The sequence below is a fragment of the Pongo abelii genome, chromosome 14 (genome assembly GCF_028885655.2).
Source record: "Pongo abelii isolate AG06213 chromosome 14, NHGRI_mPonAbe1-v2.0_pri, whole genome shotgun sequence".
Lineage (NCBI taxonomy): Eukaryota > Metazoa > Chordata > Mammalia > Primates > Hominidae > Pongo > Pongo abelii.
This window is the reverse complement of record NC_071999.2, coordinates 50,451,645-50,470,418: the sequence shown is the minus strand read 5'-3', so window position 1 is coordinate 50,470,418 and position 18,774 is coordinate 50,451,645. Positions and strand designations below refer to the sequence as shown.

The 18,774-nt window shown below is 35.9% G+C and overlaps 1 protein-coding gene across 2 annotated transcripts in view; it reads right to left on the bottom strand.

Annotated features, from left to right (window-relative positions):
* COG3 (component of oligomeric golgi complex 3) overlaps positions 1-18,774 on the bottom strand; it is a 71,880-nt gene that overhangs the window by 43,395 nt on the left and 9,711 nt on the right. For both annotated transcript variants that reach the window (XM_024230949.3, XM_054528987.2), the window contains exons 2-12: positions 17,027-17,173; positions 15,165-15,226; positions 13,930-14,095; positions 12,916-12,990; positions 11,747-11,839; positions 10,867-10,992; positions 9,460-9,540; positions 5,102-5,145; positions 4,517-4,643; positions 3,807-3,898; positions 2,575-2,714 (exon numbers count right to left, since the gene is read on the bottom strand). In XM_024230949.3, coding sequence (XP_024086717.1) covers positions 2,575-2,714; positions 3,807-3,898; positions 4,517-4,643; positions 5,102-5,145; positions 9,460-9,540; positions 10,867-10,992; positions 11,747-11,839; positions 12,916-12,990; positions 13,930-14,095; positions 15,165-15,226; positions 17,027-17,173 — 1,153 coding nt within the window. The remainder of the gene's footprint in view (positions 1-2,574; positions 2,715-3,806; positions 3,899-4,516; positions 4,644-5,101; positions 5,146-9,459; positions 9,541-10,866; positions 10,993-11,746; positions 11,840-12,915; positions 12,991-13,929; positions 14,096-15,164; positions 15,227-17,026; positions 17,174-18,774) is intronic.

Here is an 18,774-nt window from a genome sequence, read left to right as displayed (position 1 = left end):
AGAAACAGTATGAACCACTTTTGCTTCAGAGGCTATGATTGTATTCTATTTCAGCATGACTCAATGAGCTTGAAAAAGTTTAATAAACATCTTCCAATTTCCTCAACTTTAAAACTGGGCAGTACTCTGTTTAATTATATTATTAATACGAATAATAAAATTTGAATTTTAAGAGTGCTTTGCTCTTTAAAAGTTATTTCATATAGCTTCAGACCAAGCCTAAGAAATTGCTAAGGTAGCTTATTAACTGGGCTATCATCATCCCCATTTTACAAATAAATTGAGTACCACAGATATTAAATGACTTGTTAACATTTTCACAGACAAAAGTAAAAAGTAAAATAAAGTATGAATTTACATAGTATTTCTTTATTTCTAAGATGCCATCAGCAAGGCGCAGTGGCTCACGCCTATAATTCCAGCATTTTGGGAGGCTGAGGCAGGCAGATCACTTGAGCCCAGCAGTTCAAGATCAGCCAGCCTGAGCAACATGGCAAAACTCCATCTCCATAAAAATACAAAAAATTAGCCAGGCGTGGTGGTGCACATCTGTAGTCTCACCTACTTGGGAGGCTGAGCTGGGAATCACCTGAGCCCGGGAAGTTGAGGCTGCAGTGAGCTGTGATCATGCCACTGCACTCCAGCCTGGGCAATAGAGTAAGACCCTGTCTCAAAAATAATAAATAAATAAATAAATACAAAGATGCCATCAATGTTAAGACACACTAGTAATCCTGTAACAGCCTTCCAAAAGATAGGGGGTTAAAGATAACACATAATCACATTAGGCGAGGCATGGTGGCTCATGCTTGTAATCCCAGCACTTTGGGAGGCGCAGGTAGGATGATCACTTGAGTCCAGGAGTTCGAGCCCAGCCTAGGCAACACAGTGAGACCCTATCTCTATTTCAAAAAAAAAAAAAAGAGGCCAGGTGCGGTGGCTCATGCCTGTAATCCCAGCACTTTGGGAGGCCGAGGCAGAAGGATCAGGAGGTCAAGAGATCGAGACCATCCTGGCCAACATGGTGAAACCCCATCTCTACTAAAAATACAAAAATTAGTTGGGCATGGTGGTGCGTACCTGTAGTCCCAGCTACTCGGGAGGCTGAGGCAGGAGAATCACTTGAACCCGGCAGGCGGAGGCTGCAGTGAGCCGAGATCATGCCACTGCACAGAGCGAGACTCCGTCTCAAAAAAAAAAAAGAAAAGAAAAAAAAGAAAAAAAAAACACATTAATTTCGGCCAGGTGCAGTGGCCCACACCTGTAATCCCAGCACTTTGGGAGGCCAAAGAGGGCAGACTGCTTGAGTCCAGGAGCTCAAGACCAGCCTGGGCAACATGGCAAAACCCCCTCTCTACAAAAGATATATAAAAATAGCTGGGCATGGTGGCATGCACCTGTAGTCTCAGTTCCTCAAGAGACTGAGGTGGGAGATCACTTGACCCCGGGAGGCAGAGGTTGTAGTGAGCCGAGATCGTGCCACTGCACTCCAGCCTGGATGACAAGAGTTAGACCCCCAACTCAAAAACCAAAACAAAACAAAAAAACCATATGTATTTTAAAATCAGAAGCAATAAAAAATTTAGAAGCAGTAAAATGTGAGAAAATGAATGCGTTAAATGCAATTGAGTAACTTTGGAAGAGTAACAAATTCAGTGTCTCAATGAAAGCCAAAGTGAGGACAATAAATTCTGTGAGTAGAATAATTACTTGAAGGTTTTTTTTTTTTTTTTTTAAAAGACAGAGTCTTGCTGTTGTTGCCTGGGCTGGAGTGTAATGGCACAATCTCGGCTCACTGCAACCTCCCCCTCCCAGGTTCCAGCAATTCTCCTGCCTAAGCCTCCCGAGTAGTTGAGATTACAGACGCCTGCCACCAGGTCTGGCTAATTTTTGTATTTTTAGTAGAGACGGGGTTCCACCATGTTGGCCAGGCTGTTCTCGAACTCCTGACCTCAGGTGATCCACCCACCTCGGCTTCCCAAAGTGCTGGGATTACAGACATGAGCCACCATGCCTGGCCTAAAGGGTATTTTTTAAAGGTACCTAGGTACTATTAGGAAAATCATGTTCTCTATGACAATCAAATCAAATACTGAAGAATGTATCAGATGGACAAAGTAGAGCTATTCCAGAGAACCGCTTTTCTTTATTTGTAATTTCAAAACAGATCAACTATTATTATGAATATACACAAAAATTCCTGTTTTTTAATCAAAAGTATACAATATATTCAATTATTTATTTATGTATTTTGTATTCTGGTAACAGTGTGCTAGAAATGCCTAACCCAAAAGTAATGATGTGTTCTATCTGGATTCCAGATGCCAGAAAGAAAAGTGATGATAATTATTTTATTACTAATTTTACCCAGATTTTAAGATTCTTTCCCTATCTGATTGTGTCTTTAGTGACAGAATAAGGTGCAACTTCATTCATGAAGGGGTAAGGCATCAAGCCAAGCTTCAAAAATATTAAATTTATGTATTTAGTGGGGTGAGGGAAGAAGCACTTATTTTTTTTTCAAATTCATTGAGCCAGTGATATAACTTAAAATTATCATTTCTATTCATTTACCATTGTTCTGCACATGATCTTCAAGCACCTCATTTTTAAGAATCCCACAAAGTTCCGACAGAGTCTCTAAGTGAATAACATGAATGATCAATGGCCTGAAGACATCATACAATGACACACACAGTTTCTCCAAAAGCTCACTAAAATGAAAGAATAAAAATGTCTATTAGTAGTAGTTTTTTCAGGATTTTCTAATAGTTTAGAAATCCTCATTGATTTCTTCCAGTCGGTAAGAACAGTAAGTATCTACTGGAAAATAGTATCTGAGGACATTATCGAATGATAAGGGAAAAGCTGAAAGTAATTCTATAAACAGTTTTTGCTTTAAAAGCTCAGAATCAAGCAATCCACAGCAGTCAATTCAAAGTAGCTGCCCCCAAACAAAAGTCAACCTATTACAACTTTTATCTATTTCAGCAATAATTTTCTATATGTCCTTTCAAAAACAATAAAAAGTATTTCAGAAGACTTAATTACCTTTTATATGCTACCTCACTATCAAGCAAATGGTAACTTTTTCCCCCAGGAAAGACAAGTTTAAAATTATTGAATACTTATAGATTTAGATAAACAAAATTCAAAGTACTTTGGTCATATGCCAAGTATTTTGAGAAATTTTAAACATTTAAAAAGAAAAACTTAAGTTGTCTATATGCTTCATACTGTCAATGGTACTCTTCTATACACAGAATTTCATCAAAAGTGATCACTTCAACTAAAACCATAAAATACTTTTCTCTTCCTCATTACGAGAGTCATAAGCTTGGAATGTTTATAAGAGTCAAAAGAGTGAACATGAAGAAACCAAAAGTGACTAACAGTGGATCTGAAAGACATTTTGAGAAAAATAAAGGTTATTAAATAGTATCTGTATTTTTAAAACTTTCATTAGTTAGACTCATAGAATTTTTTAACTAGAAGGAATTATTGTACTTAGTGGAGATAAAGGGATCTAGATCCCGAGGCTACAGAATTCTGTACAGATTTCTTCCTATCACACCATAATATCTAAATAATTACATTACAAACAATACAAACGCATGTAAGTTGTACATTTAAGAAAGTAACTTTTAAGAAAATATCTGTCCCACCCAACAATATTCTGTTCACAGACACACACAAGTTAAAACGTTCTCCAGTTAATGATAGAATACTCCTATAATATACCGATTCATTATGGTCATTAGCAAGTTAAATTTTATGAACAAGAGTTAGATTCCATGTACACCTACTCTAATTTTGATGTTGGTTTTGTGAAAAATTCATTGTAAAGTTGGTGTTCATCCTGGCAGACATGAACCATGAAGGCACAGCCACTACGAACCTGCAGTAAACAAACACACACCACCTACAGTTAAAGACACACAACATTTCTGATGTTTATGAAATAAAGCCTATACTTTATGTGCAGAGATAACACATACATACTCTTAAAACAACTTACTGAAGAACAGAAAATGGTTGGTTTTCGATAGATGACTGCATAATGAGATTATAGGTGACTTATTTTCTTAATGCTTTAGTTTCTAAACTTCTCATAATAAACACAAATTACTTTTCTAGTTCAAAAGCATTTCAAAAAAGAGCCCTTATGCATTTTTTATAGTAAAAAAATTTATAGTATGAATAAAATTACACTAAACAAAAAAGCACTTCTGCAGCAAAAGCTAAATTGTTAATATAAATCTACAAACTTTGAAATCTCATTTTTCAAGAACAATACTTATTTGTGAATCTTCTTATCTCAAAAAATAAGTAAAAAATGAGAATATTTTGCAAAGGTGAATAAGGCTAATTACCAAACTAGATTTGTCATAACGAAAAACATGCTTTTTCAGTTAACTATGGGCACCAAAACTTATTTAACCAAGTGTAGTTTCTAGGATATCAACATAACTCAAGAGGAAGATTTAACATTAAACCACAACAAGTAGAAACTTACCAAGGCACAGTGATCTCTATTATTTTGGCTGGTTAACTCTGCAACAGTGCAAGCAATACTAGGGCCCAAAAGGAGCTCCCGCTGATCAAGGTAACACTGGTGGATATCATTTAGCAGTTGTTGGTATCTGACAGAAAGCAAACGAGATTAAACTTTTCATTTCAGATATGTAAACTAAATTTCATCTTAAATCCCAGTGTAGGTTGCCAAACCTCTTTTAAAGCTATAACGGTCACCTCTCATTTGCCCACATTAACTATTTAATACTAGAAATACAGACATAAAACAAAAGCACACCACAATGAACTGTGACGCCATAAGCTTTATCTTTTAAAGAAAGCTTTCTTTTCCAAGAAAAGGGACCCCACATCTGCCCAAACAAGAAGGAAATCCTAGTATGGGAAAAAACTGCTGTCGTGTAAACTGGCTAAGTCTGTGACCTTGCTCCCCAAAATAAGTTGTATGTTACAAGAACAAGCTGGAAGGCAATTGCTCATAAAATATCAGAGATAAAACAAGATCTGGAAAAACAGTACTACAAGACAAAGGCTCATGTGGAAATCAGATTAACTTCTAGGTACTCACTCAGGTATTTTTTCAGACCGCAGTTCTATTTGTTCAATAAGAGTCTGCAAAGTAAGAAAAAATGCATTTAAAAACCATCTCTGTTATATTATCCATTACTTTCTGATTATAATATTAATTGTATCACATACTCAGAAAAATTATAAATATAAGAAAGTTAAAAATCATAAAAATCACTTATACCAAAAATTCATCACAGCATTTCAGTATATTTTCTTTCAGTTTTTTTATATCCACAGTTCCTATATTTTTAAGTAAAACTGTAATTATACTACATATTCTGCTTTATAATCTGTTTTTTAAAAATTAACATTATTTCATAAACATTTTCCTATGATTAAATACTTTTCAATACTAGATAAAAATGTATAGAAGGCCTTAGCATAGTACCTGGTACCTAGTCAACACTCAATGAATCATTGCAAGCATGATTTAAAACATTATGCTAAAAGGCTACATAATATCCCATTTCTACTGATATCTAGGTTGTTTCTGAAGAATCAGAGCCCATTTGTGAAGACCCTTGAGTGAAACTAGAGGGTTCCAGCACCCGCTCCTTAGTAGCTGTTTGAGCCCAGGCAAGCTGGTTCACTTCTGAGATTCCACTCCCTACTGTATAAAACTGGTGTAATAGCACCTACCTCCCAGGTGGGGACCCCAAAACACCAGGTCAAAAGAGGTATGTATTTTTATAGGCTTTTGGTCTATTCTTCTAAAATGTTTTTTAGAAAATAATCCAATTACATTCCTATCAGCAGTATTGCCTGTCTCATAAATCCTCAGAAGCACTGACCTTAATCTGCCAATTTATGACAGACAAAAGTCACCCAGCCTTAACTTGCATATATTTTCCACTAAGTGAATATATTCACTTAGAATATATTATTTTGGTAATATTATAGAGTAAAAAGCTTACTATTTTTTCAAATATTTAGCAAATCTTCCCAATACTGCGTAGAAAACTCCAGTCCTTCCTTTTTTATTTGGGATGTTTCTTAATATATCAAGTACCACAACTTTCCATTCCAATCTGTCAGTGAATGCTTGAATCAATGACACTGTTTTTTTCCAAATTTTCTTCTTTAGTCTTGCCTATTTACCACATAAAGTTTAGAATCATGCAAAAAAAAAAAAAATCCATCGGAATTTTTGCTAGGAGTACATTCTAACCAACAAATTACTCTGGGAGAAAGTGACATTTTAAAAATTAAATCACCCCAACCAGGAAGAAGATGGGCTTACCATTTATTCAGTCTTTTATAATTTTCTGTCTAGTTTTGTCATTTTCTTCATCCTTATATTTGTTAAGGTTACTGCTAGGTAAGTATTTTATGCTTTTTGTCACTGATATAAATGGGACCCCATCACATATATTAATTTGTTACTAATGGTACGTAGGAAAGCCACTGATAACTATATAATCATTTTATAATCACCCACCACACTGAGCCCTCTTATCTATACCTTTTCTTTTCTAATCAAATTTTTATCATTAGTATTTGGCTAATAAGCAAAAGCAATCAATCAGGCACAATCTAAATCTCATGCCATAAACTGACATCCAGTTAGACATCTGTTAGACATCTAGGTTGTACACATATTCCACATATATAGTCTATAAACAAAACTAAGTTTCCCCCATTTCAAAAAAAAAACTCCTTTAAACTGGCTGGCTTTTTTTTTTTTTTTGAGGCTGGGTCTCACTTTGTCAAAAAAATTCCTTTCAACTGGCTGGCTTTTTTTTTTTTTTTTTTTAGACAGAGTCTCACTTTGTCACCCAGGCTGGAGTGCAGTGGTGCTATCTTGGCTCACTGCATCCTTGACTTCCTGGGTTCAAGCAATCCTCCCACCTCAGCCTCCCAAGTAGCCAGACCACAGGTGCTTGCCACCATGTCCAGCTAATTTTTGTAATTTTGGTACAGACAGGGTTTCGCCATGTTGCCCAGGCTGGTCTCGAACTCCTAAACTCAAGGGATCCGCCCTCCTCGGCCTCCCAATGTACTAGGATTGCAGGTGTGAGCCACTGCGCCCAGCCATCAACCGGCTGACTTTCAAGACAGAAACAAGCAAGGAAGTGAAGTCAGTCAGCAAAAGTAGAGTATTATTTCTAGAAACCTCACAATGAGTAGAAAGAATATATATGCACCAGCTTCAATTAAATGTATCTCAGATATGTTATAAAATACAACATATATTGATCTTTGCCCCCTCCATCCTATCAATTAATCAAAATAAATACATCATGGATTCCTGCCACATAGAATGAAAAAGGCACATACCCAACCTCATGAAATATCCTACCAATGCATTAATTCACCCCCTAATCTCACCTGGATTACTGCATAATCTTCCTTAGTAATGAGGCCTCCCTGTCTCAAATCTCTCTTCACCATAATCCATTTTTTATATTACATCCTTAATCTTTTTTATTAATACATAATTGTACATATTTATGGGGTACATGTGATATTTTGATACATGGATACAGTGTGTTATGATCAAATCAGAGTGTTTAGAGTATCCACCACCTCAAACATGTATTATTTCTTCGTACTGGAAAAATTTCAAATCTTCCCTTTTAGCTATTTAGAAATATACAATAAATTGTTAACTACAGTCATCTTACTACACTACTGAACACTAGAACTTATTTCTTCTATTAAACTGTACATTTATACCCATTAACCAACCTCTCCACCTCCCCTCCACCCAACCCATCCCAGCCTCTGGTATCTATCATTCTACTCTCTACCTCCATGAGACCAACTTTTTTAGTTCCCACATATGAGTGAAAACATACAATATTTGTCTTTCTGTGCCTGGCTTATTTTACTAACTTAATGACCTCTAGTTCCATTCATGTTGCTGCAAATGACAGGATTTCATTTTTTGTTACAGCTGAATAGTATCTTATTGTTTATATATACCACATTTTCTTTATCCATTCATCCACTGATTGACACTTAGGTTGATTCCATATCTTTACTATTGCGAATAGTGCTGCAATCAACACAGGTATCCCTTTGATATACTGATTTCCTTGCCTTTGGATAAATACCCAGTAGAGGTATTGCTAGATAGTATGACAGCTCTATTTTTAGTTTTTTGAAATCTCCATACTGTTTTCCATAACAGCTGTACTAATTTACATTCCTACCAACAGTGTATAAGAATTTCCTTTTCTCTGCATCCTCACCAGCATTTATTTTATGTCTTCTTGATAACAGCCATTCTAACTGGGGTGAGATAACATTTCACTGTGGTTTTGATTTACATTTCCCTGCTGATTAGTGATGTTGAACATTTTTTCATATACCTGCTGGCCATCTGTATAGTCTGCTTTTGAGAAATGTCTACTCAGTCTCTTTGCCTACTTTGTAATGGGATTATTTGGGGTCTTCTGTTAAGTTCCTTGTATATTCTGAATATTAGTCCCTTGTCAGATGAATAGTTGTAAATGTTTTCTATCATTCTACAAGTTGTCTCTTCACTCTGGTGATTGTTTCCTTTGTTGGGCAGAAGCTTTTAAGATTATTATAGTCCCATTTGTCTATTTTTGTTTTTGTTGCCTATGCTTTTGAAGTTTTAGCCATAAAATCTTGGCCTAGACCAATGTCCTAAAACATTTCCCTTATGTTTTCTTCTAGTAGTTTTATAGTTTCAGATCTTCAGTCTTTAATCCATTTTGTTTTGATTTTTGTATGTAGCGAGAGACAGAGGTCTAGTTTCATTTTTCTGCATATGAATATCTAGTTTTCCCAGCAATCATCCTTTCCCCACAAAATGTTCTTGGTGCTTTTATCAAAAATCAGTTGGCTGAAAATGCATGCATTTATTTCTGAGTTCTCTATTCTGTTCCATTGGTTTACATGTCTGTTAGGCAAATCTGACCAAATAACTCCTTTGTTTAAGATACCACTTCATTGGTTCTCTACTTTTCCTAAATTAGCACGACATGTAACATCCCTCGTGAGAGAGTCTTTGAAATATAAAGATCTCTCCCAAAATGTATGTCTTTTATGTCTCCTACAACCTTCCCTATATGTGCTGTTCTCTCTTTATCAAAACACCTTATTGGTCCCTTCAAGACCACCAGCCAAGCTTTTAAAATCCGTCTATCACCTTCATCTAGAAACCGTCCCTGAGCATCATAGGAAAAGCTAGATGCTTCCTGCTCTGTGGACTTCAAGAACCTAGACACAACACTAAGATACACTGCTATAATGTGGAAGGACAATGTTGATCTTTCAATTCAAGTTCACTTCCTCGGTATAAAAAGAGCCTAACATAAAACAGTACTTCAAAAGGGCAGATGAACAAATTTCATAGCAATGTCCTAGTTATGTCAATAGACTTACTCTGACTTTGGGGGCAGCAGCTCGAAATTTCACATAAAATAATGTGAAGGCATTGTCTGCATTAGGTACAGATGAAGGATCCTAAAGAAACATGGGGGAGGATAAGGAAGGAAGATAATTAGCAAACAAATAATTCAGAAAACCCAACAGCAACCATTTCCTATGGCTACTGCTTGGCCTGCATACCAATCAAAGCTTAGGGAGAAAAATCTCAGGAAGATTAAATATTATTATGGCTACACATGAGAAATAATTAAATGGAACTGTCATCTCTCCTTTATAGTTAAAATTAACCTTACATTATTTAAATTTTGGTGGTAAACAGATGTGAATTGAGATTCACATTCTGCCACTCACTGAATGTAGGACACTGGCCCAAGTACTTCATCCCTCTAAGACTCAGTGCATCCATTAAACTCCTAAAGGTTTGGTGCAGCTCAATAGCAAAGCACTAGCACATAATAGGTACCAGTCTTTATCAGCTATTAGTTTCCTAAACTTACTGAAAATTTTGCAAAATAAAAAAATTTATAGGTTAGTTGGTATGTCAGCTAAGAACAATGTGAACAGTAAAAATGCAAGCCAAACATCACAAGCTTTGAATGGGAAGTTCAAGAAGACACTCCACATTCTTTAGAAAGTAAGCTTAAAAACTAAAACATAACGTTTATGATTTTATTTTCTTAGGAAAGGAATATTTTCAATGACCATCTTAGCTTATTCTACTCTTATTTTCTAACCTTACACTCAGTTAATTTTCCACCTAGAATCAACTACAATCCATAACTAACTAATTGATTTGCTTCTTTCTGTACTGGTTATTTCTTTTGAATATAAGCTCCATGAGGGCAGGGACCTTATTAGCTCTTCTTTGTTTCTATACAATTCCTAATATAATATCAAGCACTAGGCAGTGCTCAATAAAAATGTTTGCTAAATATAGAAAAGTTGAAAAATACAAAAAAAGGGTAAAGAAAAAAATTTAAATTATGCATTATGAGATGCATAATTATGCGTATGAATATGAATATGCTTCAAAAGCATATTAACCCACCACTCAGACAGAGCCACTTTTATGATTTTGGTATATTTCCTTCTAATATTTTCATGAAAAAGATAGAAAAGGAATGTTTTAAGAGACAAATAATTTGTATCTTATTATTCATCATATAGTACTGAATACTCCTCACACTATTAAACATTATTTGAAAATAACATTTGCAAGGGATATTTATAACATAGTCATTTTTCCCTACTATAAATAAAAAGCTGTAGTACGTATTCTTAACAAAAGGTTAAAATTTTTTGGAATTACAAAGTACTAATTAATCTCAGCCAAAGATTATGGAAGATGAATGAATCAAAACAACAATAACAAAAACCTGTTGTTGAGATCAGTTAACTCACTCTTTTCAGTAACTGACTTGTGAGGGTCTGTAGTGTGTTCACAGTATATGTCTTCATGAGGTGCAAAGCTTTAGAAAGACACTGTTTAAACTTCAGCAAATATACGGGATAATCTTTAAAATTAGGCTGTAAGGAAAAGAGAAAGATTTACAAAGTGGAAATGAACACAGATAAAAAGCAAGCTTTTAGTGAAACCAAGGTGTCCCTATGTAAAGCAATATATACAGTTCAAAAACAGGTTTCATAAAGATCATAAACTCCATGAAGATGAATAAATACTGTGACTGTCTTAGTCACAGTCAAACCCCCTGTGCCTGGCACAAAGTAGGAGCTCAATACATATTTGCAGTTGTTAGTAAAAGATATTTTCAGCACCCCACGGACTTCAAGGCTAATATGTAAGACCCAACTAGGAAAAGAATAGGAGTACGGGAAATAAACACAGCAATAAATCCTGAAGAAACAGAAATAGAGGGTGATTAAATCAAAGGGCTTGTCCCTTTATTTCCCCCCAAGTAACACTTTCTGTTTCCAAAGAAATACCGAGCACGTCAAGACTCCAACAATTTAAAAACGGCTCATCCTGTTAGATGGGATAAAGCTGAGTCAGCCAGGATGCGTTCCATTCCAGGGGCTGTTGCAGGAGCTAAAAGTACTTTTTACACCACTGCTAATAACGACTAAGAATTCACTACAACTTTTCTTTAATATGTTACAAATACATATTTTTCCCTTGGGCAGAAATAATCACTTTACAGCACAAGAAGTAATATAATAGGAACGTTTGCTAAACACAGAAAAGTTGAAAAACACAAAAAGATAGGAACAGGAATAGGAATCTAAAGATTTCTTTAAAACATGCAAAAATACTCTGACTTACATGAGATGAGATATATGTTATACAATCATCTAACTTGGCCAGCATAGGTATAAATCCGTCACTATTCACTGACAATGTAGGGGAATTCAATTTCTTTAAGAGAAAAAGAAAACAATCTTAATTCATAAAAAATGATACAGATAAAAGTTGGAAACTATAGATTAGAGTCAGCATATTTGCCTTTAGGACATAACATGTCTTTATAATAAATTTTAAAAGTCACCAAAATATCCTCAAATGTAGCCCACATGTACAATAAAGAAGGGACAAATAGAAAAAGCATACTGATTTAATTCAGTTTATTCCTAATAAGCTTTAATGGGACTCTTCATGAATTAGGACATGGTATATATTACCCCACTATACAATGTCATATTCAAATAATATATGAAATACCTAGATTTCTCACTTTCTGGTATACAATATGCATAATTTTTCTGCTTGCAAACAGTGGTGATTTTTCTGAAGATTAAAGGATTAACTAGCAGTCATACTATATTTAGCAGTCATACTATGAAAGTAAAATACAACCAATCATTTCTTATCCTGATATACAAATAGCTTGGCAATGAACTACTTTCCATTGCATTCCATTGTTAACTAGCCACAAATTTTAGTTCTATGTCTTTAATAAACTAAATACCTATGATTAAATGATTTTAATAACATGACTTATACATAGTTATGATTAATTTATGAGTCAGAAACACAGAAATATAATTTACACACTTGTCTTTATTGGAACTATTATACTTTATTGGGATGCAACTATACATTTTGAGGACTATACTTTTCTTCAAACTAAACATGAGAATAAGTTTTAAAAATGTTTTGACTACTATCATGGTAGCATAACCACAGCAAAATCTAAAACTGAATATTTCTTCTTATGATCTTCTTCAAAGCTTACAAAAAAGAAACTATAAGAGGTAGCCAATAAAGAGATTTTAATACCAAGAATACAATTTAAGAAATACATCTTAACTCAAATATTTAAAAATCTGAACTGGTAATGGTATCTCCACTGTCTACAAATAGGAATATTTATCAGCAAGCAAGCTAAGTTAAAATATCACTCAAGCCAATTTATAGATTTAAAGATTACACGAAGAAAGGCAAAAATAAAACAGAAGTCACTAACTTTATAAGAAGTAAAGAACAATGCTTACTGTGTTAATAGTTTCCAATTCGTTAAAATAGGAAAGCTTTTGTTGAATGTTTTCAGCCAGATCAACAAGTTCCGACTTGCATTTTTTAAAAGAGAAAAATCAATTATTATAAGAATATAAGAATCAACATGCCAGTCTCAAAGTCACACTAAATAGATTTACATTAGACACAGAGGTTTATATCAGATATGAGAATTCAGCTCAAGTATTTCTACAATCATGAACTAAAATAGGCGATAATATTACAGTAAATTTTATATGATCTCTTCATAAAATAATAAATGATCGCATTTTTAAAACACATAAAAGTACATACAGAGAAAATTCTGAGATACACTAACTTAAGTGTTCTAGCTCTAAGTCAAAAGTAATCAATCAGTTGATCTTTTCAAAATCTCACCATTGGTACAATCACTATGCTTCTTTGAAAAGTGTCAGTAGCTGGGTGCAGTGGCTCACACCTGTAATCCCAGTACTTTGGGAGGCCAAGGATGGCAGATGACTTGAGGTCAGGAGTTTGAGACCAGCCTAGCCAACATGGTGAAACTCTGTCTCTACTAAAAATACAAAAATTAGCCGGGTGTAGTGGCACACGCCTGTAATCCCAGCTACTTGGGAGGCTGAGGCAGGAGAATCGCTTGAGCCCAGGAGGCCGAGGTTGCAATGAGCTGAGACCATGTCATTGCACTCCAGCCTGGGCAACAGAGCAAAAAAAATAAAAATAAAAAATAAAAGTGTCAGTAATAAAGAGTGGTCAGAGCAAACCAACATAGCCACTACATTTGGAAATTGTACTGAGACCTAACAGCTCAAAACAGAAAAAGGCTTGCCTTTGCTATTCACATGCACTTAAAAAGTAGGCTGTCAGTGTAACAATCTGCATGCTGAGCACAGGGCCTCAAACAAAGCAGAGATGAACACCTTGGAGAAATTAAGAAAATTAAAATAAAACTGTATTCATCTATTTTAAAATATTAAATATAATGACTGATCCTCTCTCTTACTCCAAATTACCTGTTCTTTTAGGAGCTGCTCACAGGCTTCATGTAGGGTTCCTGTCTTATTGGACACAAAAAGATACTGTTTCTGCAAAGACTCCAGATGCTGAAGAGCACTGTTTACATCATTCAATATAGCATCACACTGCTCCTGAAACCCAGACAAGTAATCCCTCATCTGTCTAGAAAACAGAACCAAAAGGGGATTGGCAATAATCTTTTCCCCCAATAAGCACAGTAAAAAAACAACAAAGGCTCATTTTTCCCAAAATGTTCGAATTTCAGGAGGAAAGTCTGACCTACGCACATAAGTTGATTATGTTAAGAAATGTACCAAAAGTTATGTCATAAACCGTTTCAATACTTAAGAAGGCAAATCACTAATACTATAAGTAACAAAAGGAATTAGCCTTGAAGCCATAATCTGGCTTTTCACATATAAGGCAATGAATCACCGGCTCAACTTCTAAAGACTGGGACACCAAAGCCATCCCAAGGCACCAAGTAAGGCCAATCCTTCAGATCACTTCCCACTTTAAAAGATGGTGTGATGTCATGGAAAGAATTCTAGATTTAGAATTAGAAGACCTGGGTCCAAGCCCCAGCTCTGCCCAGTCTGCATGAGATTAAGCAAGTAACTTATTATTTCCAGGCCTCAGGTTGCTCATTTGTAAAATAAGAATAGTAATATCTTTCCTCACAGCTGTTACGAAGATTAAATGGGATCATACATTAAAGAGTCTACCACACTGCCTAGCAATAATAGTCATCAACAAATCAATACACTGAATGTGGACACTCAACCCACAGCCCCCAAATCAGCTAGAAACTGTACACTGTCATTTCCCCCATGCTGTCAACATCCACTGACAGAAGTATAGTTACAACCAACCTAAGTGGCCATCCTGAAAGTCTTTCGGGGATGTTTCTCCTTCTAAAAAGCAACAAACACCTCCTGGAATTCCTCAACAACTCCTACCTGAACCTAGTTCTTTCTGGAGTTATCTAAAAACTAACATCTATCCTTCCTAACCTATTAATTATAATGTAATTCTTTTTGTTTTTAATCACACAACTTCTAAATAACAGTTTTAAAGACCCAAATCTTCTCACTGGCTATTCTTAGAGAATATATGGCTGTTACAGTTTTCTTAATACTTCAATTTTATTTAAAGACACTGATCATGAAATGCTTCAGATGACTGTGATCTAAAAATTAAGATATTCAACAAATGCAAGAGACACACATACCTATATTTAGTTTCTTCATCTTGATCCATCTGAGTTTGCAGCTTTGCAAACCATGAGAAAAACTGGAAAAATAGAGTATTATATTGTGAACAAAACTAAAACTGACAAAATTAAAAGTGGCTACATGCTAAACAGCAAGTCAAAAGGACAGGCGTTATCCAAGTTTTATTGTTTAGGGCTCAGACATAATCAGTTTTAAGCCAGGAGAAAATAATTTAATTATATCCACAATATCCATATGCTAGGAAAAGCAAAGGATATTAAAACATTGGCCACTTCACTGGGTGTGGTGGCTCACACCTGTAATCCTAGCACTTTGGGAGGGCAAGGCAGGCAGATCACGAGGTCAGGAGATTGAGATCATCCTGGCTAACAAAGTGAAACTCCACCTCCACTAAAAATACAAAAAATTAGCCTGGCGTGGTGGCGGCCACCTGTAGTCCCAGCTATTCGGGAGGCTGAGACAGGAGAATGGCGTGAACCCAGGAGGTGGAGCTTGTAGTGAGCCAAGATCGCCCACTGCACTCTAGCCTGGGCGACAGAGTGAGACTCCATCTCAAACAAACAAAAAAAAAAGAATATGGACTCTGGTATCAGTTAGCCCTGGATCTGAATTCTGGCCTGAAAAATATCTATTATTTAAAAGGGGGATGTGGGGAGTTGACCTTAAACAAGTATGAAGAAACTTTTTGGGGTGATGATAGAAATATTTTATATCTCAATTATAGTTGTTAGTTACACACATAGGTATATACACTTTTCAAAACTCATTGAGCTGACACTTAAAATGAATACATTTTATTGTACATAAATTATAAGTCAGCATATTAGTTTTTTTTAATTTTAAAGAGAGAACAGGTACAAGTTTCATCCAGAGGATTTTTTTTAAGCAGGCCAAACAAGTTCATAGATGTGGTGCAAGACTACCTTCAAGTGAACTTGAGAACACTGAATCTCAAGTAAGATTCAATGTCAAGGGTATACAGGCTTGCCATGTACCTTGGCTATCATTTGCTGAGCGTTTACTGTGTACTTGCTACACAATGAATTTACATGCATTATCTTATTTAATGCTCACAAAAATCCTATGAAATAATATATAATTATCCCTGTTTTATACATTAGGAAACTAAAGATCTAAGAAGCTAAGTAATTTGCTTAAGCTCACAAAGATGCTAAATGATGGAGCTGACTTTCAGGTGCAGATCAGCCAAGCTCAGGAACCGTAATTCTTCATCAGTTTGTAGAACTGCCTCTCTCAACTTACTATATATGTAATCCAGTTCCAACACATGTACTTTATGTTTTATTTGGTAAATGCCTCAACTTTGACTCTTAATAGGAAAAGAAAGAGGAGACAAGGAAAGTGGCAGAAGAAACTACTATAAGTTTAGGTTTCTAATTAGGAATGAACAAAAACCAAGAAAAAATTACACATGCTAAATTACTGAAAAATAACTACAAGTGTTAATATAAAAAGAATATTTGCGTTTTTAAAAAAAGGACTACCTAGCAACAAGTGAGATGGAGGGGTGCCCATGCACACACTGAGGGAACAGGTTAACAGAAGAGACATTGGGGGAAGTCAAAAGTGCACAAGACATTAAAACCTCAATAATCTGTCAATGTCCAAACATGGAGTCTCATGTTTTTTTACCTATATCATAACTATAATTGGGCAACAGATTCATTTAAAACACTTAAACAGCCACAACTAACGCAAAATCAAGAATGTTCTAGAAAGACTTGGTGTTAATTATGGTGACAAATGTTCAGAACTTTTAATCAGGACTTTTTTTATTAGCCTTGTCTTGAGACATCTGAAATATTCAAACATCCTTAGAAAAGATACTGCAATTCACCTGCTGTGCGGTTTCAATTCTTTCTTCTTCCATTCCTAAGGAAGTGAAGCCCTTCAAGAGAATGTCTTCTGTAGATTCCGGCACTACTGAAGTCAGTTCAATGGGCAGTGACTGGGATGTTAAACTGCACAAGTCTTCAATTGGAAGCTTGAAAAAAGAGAGTCACAAAGATATTTAAGTGACTTGAAAATTCTCTGAACTTAACTCAAGATTGGGTTTCCATCCCAGTTGTTTTGAAAGAGAAAGAAATATTTTCCATTAAATCACATTAAGTTAATAAATACTATGTAATACTAACATTTTAGGCCCTATATTAAATGCTCATCTCAAAATATAAACATGACACTGAGGTCCCACCATTAGTAAGCTTTTTTTTTTTTTGGTGACAGGGTCTTGCTCTGTCATCCAGGCTGACATGCAAGGTGCCACCTCAGCTCACTGCAACCTCTGCCTCCAGAGTTCAAGCCATCCTCCCACCTCAATCTCCAAGTAGCTGAGACTACAGGCACACAACACCACGCCCAGCTAATTTTTGTATTTTTGGTAGCGTTGGGGGTCTATACATGTTGCCCAGGCTGGTCTCAAACTCCTGGGTTCAAGTGATCCTCCTACCTTAGCCTTCCAAAGTGCTGAGATTACAGGCATGAGCCACCACGTCTGGTCTGAGTTAGCTTTCTAATAAGGGTGGTAAATCTGTGCTAATCCACACACATTTTCTCACTTGAGCCTCTTGTGAACTACCACCAGGCAAAGAGAAAACCTGTGTGCTATTGAAAGTAGCTTGCCCTCCCCAGTATCTAACACAAAAGCCTGACCAACAGGATTAACAAATCACACCCAATGACCAGGTTCAGTGGCTCACGCCTGTAATCCCAGCACTTTGAGAGGCAGAGTTGGGTGGATCACTTGAGCCCAGGAATTTGAGACCAGCCTGGGCAACATAGTGACACCCCTGTCTCTACTAAAAATACAAAAAACAAAAATTAGCTGGGTGTGGTGGCACACATCTGTGGTCCAGCAACTTGGACCACAGAGGCTGAGATGGGAGGACCACCTGAGCCCAGGAGGTGGAGGTTGCAGTGAGTCAAGGTCGTGCCACTGCACTCCACCCGGGGTGACAGAGTGAGGCCCTGTCTAAAAAAATAAATAAATAAATCACACCCAAGAATTGATTAGAAATAAACATTACCTCCTCCTACCATTTCCACCCACCCACTGGCACATCTCACCACACCTTCCTGCTGACAAATTTTGAAATTAAAACTGAATAGGAAGAATTTTAGAGTTTCCCATCAGTTTCAGAAGCGGCCCACAGACAAGGTCTCACTTTGACAATATTGGACCTACAGTACTTTCTAGTTCTCCACTACCAAAGAAAGACCAGGTGTTAATTTATTTATAGGCATATAGACAAACTGTTTTTAGACCAAAACAAAGGGAAAGTAGATGCTGGGGAAAGTAAAAGGGCCTAATTGTTTAGATTCAATTCCAGTTTTCAGCCCTCAGTTCTTAGTTTATGACATTTAAGGTCCACTGATATAAGACAAGATCCAAGGTCTTAGGAAGTTGCTGCCCTGTCTACTTTCTAAATATGGAAGTTTCATCTGAAGATAGCATTTTCTCTTCAAAACTAAAATAAGCTAGATGCAAAATGCACCACTAATTTAGAAACACTGTCCTTTAAAAATAAAGTTGTTTGTGTATGGGTTCAAATAGGGCTATACTTATGGTACAGTAAAGTACATTAC